The 8,748-nt window shown below is 38.0% G+C and overlaps 2 protein-coding genes across 2 annotated transcripts in view; one reads left to right on the forward strand and one right to left on the reverse strand.

Annotated features, from left to right (window-relative positions):
* MNDA (myeloid cell nuclear differentiation antigen) overlaps window positions 1-8,748 on the reverse strand; it is a 105,258-nt gene that overhangs the window by 83,176 nt on the left and 13,334 nt on the right. The window lies entirely within an intron of this gene.
* On the forward strand, window positions 1,106-3,922 carry HESX1 (HESX homeobox 1). The gene is made up of 4 exons (XM_032154060.2): window positions 1,106-2,086; window positions 2,881-3,080; window positions 3,338-3,439; window positions 3,535-3,922. The coding sequence occupies exons 1-4, from the start codon at window positions 1,876-1,878 to the stop codon at window positions 3,631-3,633; spliced, it is 612 nt and encodes a 203-aa protein (XP_032009951.1). The 5' UTR covers window positions 1,106-1,875; the 3' UTR covers window positions 3,634-3,922.

The following is an 8,748-nucleotide window of genomic DNA, read 5'->3' on the forward strand; positions in this document are numbered from 1 at the left end:
CCAAAGAAAATCAATTTAAGCCAAATAAAAAAATTGGAACATCTTTGTTAATAAAGAAGAAGTTGAAAACTGGAGTTGCTCTGGCATGCGCTGTGGCATCCTTCTGCCTTGTGCCTCTGAGGCACTCATCTGCGGGGCCCAGGGGCTCAGTGAGGCCTACACTGACATCTACCCTTCCACCTCCCGCACTAATTCATCTTACCTGGCTCACCTGTTTCCTTTTCCCATTCTTACCCTGGCTAACATACTAGATAATTTACCTATAATTATTATTTGTTTCCTGCCCCCTACCCTGCACCACTGTGAGCTCTATGAAGGCAAGGATAGTATTTTGTTTTTTTCTGGTTCTGAGAAGGTGCTCAACCAATTGTGGAAGGAAATAATGAATGTCTCAAAGGAGAGAAAGAAAGCTGAGAAGGTCCTGTATTCTCTCGCTTCCTCCTAGTCATCCCAGATTAAGATACCCCCCACCTTTGCACAATCTACATTTCAGCACTATATACAAAATCTCCATGAGGTGTAAATGTTCACCGGTTTATTCATCCGCAGAATGGTTTTACACGTATATTTATAAATCCATATGCCTGTTGATGTTTTGCATGTGAGATCCTTTATTTACCCGAGAGCTTTCATCAGGAGGAATTTAGCTCAATATTTGTGAGATCATAATAGGATAAAAGCTGACGAAGATGAGCTCCATCCTATAGAGGCTATTTCCTCTATGAGTGGAGACCGTTTTTCCCTTCCCTGAAGGAAAGACCAGCAGTTGTTTAAATAATGAATAAAGCTAAGCACTTAAATTTATCTTCAGGAAGGTACTGGAAGAAGAGGAGGAGCAGAGTACAAGAACTACAAGTATACCTTTGTGGGGGGAACAGCCAGTTCAAAATCTTCCCAATCAAAAGTTATACTTTTCTTTTAATTTCAAGTTTTCTTAGGATTATGAAATTAAAACATTCTGTTCTTGGTTATTTTCATAAGCCTTACCATCTTGAAAGACTCCATCCTCTGCCCATCCCTCAAAAGATCAACAGAGGGAAATTTTTCTTTAGAAAGCAAACTATATTCTTTTCTTTAAAATAACCGTGACAGAGAAATCATTCACTTTAAGTAGTCATGCTTCTAAGTTGCTTGGAGGTGATTACATATGAACCTTTATATAAACATGTATCTCTCTCATTTAAAAGAAAAGAGGAAGGAAAGGAATTAGCCCATTAATTATTTAAAATACTTGGTGCAACTGTTCTATGAATTAATCCAGGCACTTGGAAGACAATTACACTCCATGTTAATAACATTGCCAACCTTTTCCACTATGCTGCACTCCAAATACTATTGTGTTTTCATTGACAACATTCCCTATTACATATGCATATGAAAAACAGGCATTTTCATCAGAATTACCGTAATAGCATTAAGAGATTATTATTTTTTCCCATTTCCTTGGAAGAAAATTCACTTAAATTAGATTATTTATTACTCGACTGCTCTCGTATCTTGCCTGTATGTTTAGGTAACTGGAGCCCATGAAAGTATAAACTTCAGAATAAAAAGCTTGATTTTATACATTAATGATTTGAAATAAAAGATAAGTGCCACATTTGTGCATCACTTCTTTAGAGAAAGTTAAGTCTGTGTTCTGCTTAGGAGAGATAACACTTTTTGTCCCTGTAGGTGGCCCCCCTGGTGTAGCCATTAGTTGGTAATTACTTGCAAACAAATAAACAATTAACTCCTTAAGCTGCTGGCTGGGCAAGTGTTCATTGACATGCTAAAACTTTCTAAGACAGGATTTTAATTAGTGACGTTCTAAATCCAGCCCCCTTGTCAGCGGAGCTATAAGGTGAACTGCAGGAAGATCCCAGCCCTATACACATGGGGCAGAGCCAGCAGAGGCCAGAGCTGTTGCTCTGTGCAGACCACGAGAGGATGTCTCCCAGCCTGCAGGAAGGCGCTCAGTTCGGGGAATGCAAACCCTCAACTTGCTCCTTTTCAATTGAGAGAATCTTAGGACTGGACCAGAAGAAAGACTGTGTTCCATTAATGAAACCCCACAGGCCCTGGGCAGACACCTGCAGCTCCTCAGGTATGCCACAGCTTAATTGTTTCAATTCTTTGTTATTTCATTTACAGTGTTTAATTTGCCCTTTATTTCATACTACATAGAGCTAGAGTTTAGGACTTTAATTTATTTATTTATTTATTTTTTTTCTGAGACGGAGTGTTGGTCTTATTGCCAAGACTGGAGTGCAATGGCATGATCTTGGCTCACTGCAGCCTCCGCCTCCTAGGTTCAAACGATTCTCCTGCCTCAGCCTCTCGAGTAGCTGGGATTACAAGCATGCACCACCATGGCCTGCTAATTTTTGTATTTTTAGTAGAGAGGGGGTTTCACCCTGTTGGTCAGGCTAGTCTGGAACTCCTGACCTCAGGTGATCTGCCTGCCTCAGCCTCCCAAAGTGTTAGGATTACAGGCATGACCCACCACGCCCAGCCAGAGTCTAGGACTTTTAATGCCTCCAGCTGAGTCCTATGGGAAATGAAAAGAATATCAGCTTTGGATTGAGCAAAGTGGATAAGTTCACTCACAGGAAATACCAAGAACCTGCATTTACTTCAGAAGATCTCTCCCTGTTTGACACATCAGATATTTGAAATCTCTTTTCACTGAAAAATAAACGACATTCAGAGACCAAAGAGGCAGGACTGCCAAGACAGGATCTTCATTTTTGATTGGTTTTTGGTTAATGGGGGGCAATTCTCTTGTGAACCCCAGAATTCCATTAGGAAATGAAAGATGAGTTCCTGAAACTACCTCTATAGAACTTTGTGGAACATAAGATTGACGATCTAAGATAGGGCTTATTTTTCTGTTTTTAGGGAAAGATGGTAACTTATGTCTACATGTCCCAAATCCTCCCAGTGGGATTTCATTCCCTAGTGTGGTGGATCACCCAATGCCAGAAGAAAGAGCTTTGAAATATGAAAATTACTTTTCAGCCTCGGAAAGACTGTCTTTGAAAAGAGAGTTGAGTTGGTATAGAGGCCGAAGACCAAGAACTGCTTTTACTCAAAACCAGGTGGGAAGTTTTTTCACCCAATAATGATAATATAAAGGCTTTAATCACCAAGTTGAGCAAAAGCCCACTCACTTTGGTATCTCAGTTTAGAAGCCTTATTAATGAAACAATAGACTATCATATTTTAACAATTTCCAGGTAATCATTTTTTAAAAGGCATCCAGATTAATTGCCAAGATTTAAATGTAGTCATTTTACTCTAGAAATTAAAGCTTATTTTTGGTGACATACTGAATATCAACATTTTTTTTTCTTAGATTGAAGTGTTAGAAAATGTCTTTAGAGTAAACTGCTATCCTGGTATTGATATTAGAGAAGACTTAGCTCGAAAATTGAATCTAGAGGAAGACAGAATCCAGGTAATCTTCAAATTTAGTTGTTATTCATGATGTTGAAATGTTAAGAATAATAAAATAATGTTTCTGAGACCTATTTTATTTTTCCTTAACTTTAGATTTGGTTTCAAAATCGGCGTGCAAAACTGAAAAGGTCCCATAGAGAATCACAGTTTCTAATGGCGAAAAAAAATTTCAACACAGATCTCCTGGAATAGATAGAAAACTAAACAAGTGAAATTATCTTCTAATTGCAGAGCATGAAGAATCAGTGGAAATATTAAGTGTTAAAATGTGATGTTTTCTTTCCTGCATTTAATCTGAATATTGTCATTTTTTCTGAAAATATATTGTAAATAATTACTATTATAGCATGGTACATATTATATTTGGGTACTTTTAGTTATAGTAAAGACGTTTTCTATGTATTTTAATAAACATTTTCAGAAAAGATTGCTATTTTTAAGTGAGCCAAATTAATCTAATAAATTAGTTTGTTAAAATCAATAGACTCATGACTAAGTGATTCCACAAGCTGGATTCTAATTATAAAGTATTTCAAGTAAAATAATCTGAAGAACAAAAGTGTGAGTTGTTTCCATTAGTTTCCTCCATGCAAATTTTGAAACATAATTATGCTTCACTATATTATAGATTATGATTTATTCATGAATCTTCAACTTCTCTTGATTTATAGCATAAAGCAGTGAGAATTTCTCACCATTTATCAAAACAAATTCTTACAGCATGTTAGTTGAGTTTTTTTTCCAAGCAAAGTCATTATGCCAAAGTAGAAATATACAAGCATCAGCTATCATGTTTATACCATTGGTACTGAATTGCACAAAAGAGGTAAGCAGCAAATAAATGCAAAATTTTAAATAGTTTTCTAGTTTAATTTTGTACTTTACTTTCATTCATTAGTGATAGTGATCATCTAGCTTATATCCAGTTGGTAATGATTTCTAATCAACTGCAATATTAAGTTGACTGCGAAGGTAGGATAACTGACCCACCTTTTGTAAGTGCTCTGACATAGTCGCTGGAAATAATCAAGGTGCCTTCTAAGTAACAAAAACTATGTGTTTTCATTTCCCATTTTCCCATTTTACCTGCCAATTAAAGATGGGGGGCCGGGCGCGGTGGCTCACGCCTGTAATCCCAGCACTTTGGGAGGCTGAGGCGGGCAGATCACGAGGTCAGGAGATCGAGACCACGGTGAAACCCTGTCTCTACTAAAAAAATACAAAAAATTAGCTGGGCGCGGTGACGGGTGCCTGTAGTCCCAGCTACTCCGGAGGCTGAGGCAGGAGAATGGCGTGAACCCGGGAGGCGGAGCTTGCCGTGAGCCGAGATCGCGCCGCTGCACTCCAGCCTGGGTGACAGAGCGAGACTCCGTCCCCCCCCCCAAAAAAAAGATGGGAATAGGATAAGATATATAACAAGAAGGGAGCCCTCTCGGCTGGAAATCTGGGCATTTGTTTTCTAGTTAATGGAAGACTTAAGTGGGTGGGGGTTTTTTTGTTTTTGTTTTTGTTTTTGTTTTTGTTTTTGTTTTTTGAAATGTCAGCCTAAAACTCTGACTTTGTCCACTGGAAGCCAAATTTCAGCTTTGTCCATTTGAATTGAATTCTCCCTGGCTTCTCTTTTCTTTCTGTCCTCTGTCCTTTGTGATGTCCCAGTGATGATCCAGGTGGAAGGTTCTCACTGAATTATTGAATCTATAATCACTATTTTTTATATATAAAAGACTAGAGGGAGTTTGCATATTATTTCTAAGGAAAAGCAGCATGATTCAGATTTTGGAGCTTTTTAAAATTATTTACTGAGAGCACATTTGAGGTAGAGAGTTATGTGTCCCAACAATTGGTCAGCAATATTCTATAAGCAACTGGTTAGTGCTTATTCTATTCCACTGTTGCTGAGATGGAGAGGGAGGAGGAAAAGAAGGGCAACAGGGTAGTTAGGAAGAACATAGGCATTACATGTTTTCCAAAAAAGACTGGGCCACTTTTTCCAATATAAAGAGCTGCTTCCATTCATATAAAAATTGGAAGCACTATTTATGAAATGTATTAGTTCAAATTTATCCACAAAGAGTTTTCTTTGTTCTCCATTAGGTTATTATGAAATTATGTTAAATTGAGAGACTGGAAGTTACCAGGAGTAGGCTCTGGGGGAGTGGGTTGGAGGGGAATGTGTCACATGATGGGTAAGCTTTTATTTTAATTCCAAATTTATTGTCATTCTATATTCTGCAAACAATATAAGCAGTATAGAAATAGAGTAAAATCCCCCTTGAATCTCATCCTTCAGAGACAACCATCATTAAACATCTTTATAGATCTTTTTGTGTATCACAAAAACATCTTTATATATATATATACACACACACACATATTTGTTGTTTTTGCTGTTATTTTTTAAAATGTGATCACACTTGACATTCTGTTTTGCATCTCTCTGACATCCTGCCATGTCAGAATTATAGCTCTGTCTCCTGAACGTCTGTTTGGTTTAGGATAAGATTTCAAGTCTTATACACAATAAGAAACTATTCCACATTATTAATATTAATATTAAAGTATTTTTGAAGTAGTGCTTTTCATAAATTGAGATTTTTCAAAGAGTAATCATAGTTTATCTAGAATTTCTACAATTAAACCTAATTCCCAAATCCCTGAGGAATGTAAAGATTCTGTGTAAAATGATAGACTCTAGAAAAAAATGAAACACCATCACAGATATCAATTGACAACTAATAATGCACTTAAGTTTTTTTTTAATTATAAAAACTGGTCATACCTCTAAAAAGTCTGATGAGGAGAGAAACATAATAACCCTAGACCATCATTATCTCAGTATTTTCCAATGACAATTTTATATAACTGATTTATGTGGCCCTAAAATTCAATTTTATTTATAATTGAAATAAATTGTGTTTACAACTGAAGTTATATATTTATAACTGAAGCTACATATGTATAACTGAAATCATTTATAATAGAAATGATATATTTATAACTGAAACATTTATAAGTCAGAAAAATTAAAACAAGAATTTATAATATTAAATAAATAACTATAAATGTAATATGCCTATCTTTTTTTATATTTTTTGATACTAATAACAATATAAGTTCTATTATAACTTTTGTGAAGAAAGTTCATAATATATAAGAATACTCAAGAAGCAGGATAACATAAAAGATTGCTAGTGTATTTTCTCTAAAATCTTTTTTAAAAATCTAAAGATAAAGGCTGATCTTGTTAAAAGAAATAATGAATCAGTAACATTTTTGGAATTACAATTGCTAGAAATTTGGAGAGAATACAATGATATTCAGGGGGAAAATTGGACTCGGGAAAAATCAAGCAAAATGAAAATGGAAAGGAAAACCCGAGATAGAATTATCTTTCCCTCAAAACACGTAGGCTCTAATCCACAGCTTATCTCTGTTCCTGGTAATTCTAGGCCTTTGTCTCCATTAATGCTCAAGACAAGGTGAACAGTAGTAACAAATCAAACTAATGCAGTCAGGCTAATACCTGGAGCGTCTCTATTATCTGACAACCGCCTAAATAAGGTTATTTGGTCTCCTGTAATGGCATTTGTCTTTTGTGAAGCCAGCCAGACAAAGCCCATCACTAAAGAGTGCTGCTGGAAACAATGGCTGTGTGTGCTGGTGGTCAACTTTTGAGTTAATCAGTGTTCATACCGCTTTCACCTCCTGCATCTTGTCACACATCACACGAATGGCATAAATCTCCCATTACCGAACCCAGCGCACAGCATCAACCTGGGCCTTGTTCCTCCCTCTTGTTCCTCCCAGCAGAGAGCTGGGAACTGCTCCATTTTCTCAATATGGAACTCAACTCACATTCTGACAAAGGGTGACTTGCTATCTCCATTTCACTGAGCCCCATAGGAATAAAACCCCCTCCAAAGTTAGTCTTTGGCTACCTTTCATGGTCATTTTGACTGTCCTGACTCCTATTGGAACATCAGTCCACAGCACAAGGCAGCTCCTGGTGGCTGTCAACACTCCACACCCCATTAGACTCACTTCTTCTGCCCATGCTTTAATCTTGGATTTCACAGGCTCCAGAATTATGAGAAATAAATTTCTGTTGTGTATAAGCTGCCCAGTCTGTGGCATTTTTGTTATAGAAGCCCAAATGGACTAAGTGTCCACCAGGAGCTACGCAATATGGTTCTTCACATGAATATTCCCATTTAATTTTCACAGTCACTCTGCAAAGTAAATATAGGCAATCCACTTTACAAATAAGAAAACCTAGCATCAGATATTTGTATTATTATTATTTTTTTTGAGATGGAGTCTCACTCTGTTGCCCTGGCTGGAGTGCAGTGGCATGATCTCGGCTCACTGCAACCTCCGCCCCCGGGTTCAAGTGATTCTCCTGCCTCAGCCTCCCAAGTACCTGGGACTACAGGCGTGCGCTACCATACCCAGCTAATTTTTGTAGTTTTAGTAGAGACAGGGTTTCTCTATGTTGGCCAAGCTGGTATCAAACTCCTGACCTCAAGAGATCTGCCTGCCTCAGCCTCCCAAAGTGCTGGGATGACAGGCATGAGCCACCACGCCAGGCCTTTATTATGATTATTATTCTCCATTTTACAGATGAGCTGATTGAAGGACACAGATTAAATGGCTTGATCATGGCCACACAGCTGAAGCAGCTCAGCCAGAATTCAGACCAAGTTCTGCCTGACTCCAGAGTTGCCTCTTCCTCTTAAGCCTTCCAGTAGATGGAGTTACTGGCTGTGATGCTAATACCTAGAAAAATGTACTACATTTTTCTTTTCTTCCTCCCTTTCTTCCCTCCTTCCACTTTTTTTTTTGGCAGGGTTGGGTGGGAGTAGGGGGATGAGATTAAAAGTCTGAGTGTTTGATACCTAATCAATAATTACTTAAGTCCCAATAATTTTTTGGAAATAATATTTTCTCTCTATATAAATGGTATTTTGTCTAGATAATATGTATGTACATCCTTACCTGTATAAATATTAAGCCTCATTAAGATTTTTTTTTTTTTTTGAGACGGAGTCTCGCTCTGTCGCCCAGGCTGGAGTGCAGTGGCGCAATCTCGGCTCACTGCAAGCTCCGCCTCCCGGGTTCACGCCATTCTCCTGCCTCAGCCTCTCCGAGTAGCTGGGACTACAGGCGCCCACCACTACGCCTGGCTAATTTTTTTGTATTTTTAGTAGAGACGGGGTTTCACCGTGGTCTCGATCTCCTGACCTCGTGATCCGCCCGCCTCGGCCTCCCAAAGTGCTGGGATTACAAGCGTGAGCCACCGCGCCCGGC

This window comes from Hylobates moloch, unplaced genomic scaffold (assembly GCF_009828535.3).
Source record: "Hylobates moloch isolate HMO894 unplaced genomic scaffold, HMol_V3 SCAFFOLD_5, whole genome shotgun sequence".
In the NCBI taxonomy this organism is placed as follows: Eukaryota; Metazoa; Chordata; class Mammalia; order Primates; family Hylobatidae; genus Hylobates; species Hylobates moloch.

What these genes read in the sequence shown, in the direction of transcription:
- HESX1 (XM_032154060.2), top strand. Translation starts at nt 1,876, where the DNA reads ATGGGGCAGAGCCAGCAGAGGCCAGAGCTGTTGCTCTGTGCAGACCAC. An exon ending in AGACACCTGCAGCTCCTCAG is followed by an intron (nt 2,087 to 2,880) that starts GTATGCCACAGC and finishes TTCTGTTTTTAG; the next exon opens with GGAAAGATGGTAACTTATGT. An exon ending in CTGCTTTTACTCAAAACCAG is followed by an intron (nt 3,081 to 3,337) that starts GTGGGAAGTTTT and finishes TTTTTTTCTTAG; the next exon opens with ATTGAAGTGTTAGAAAATGT.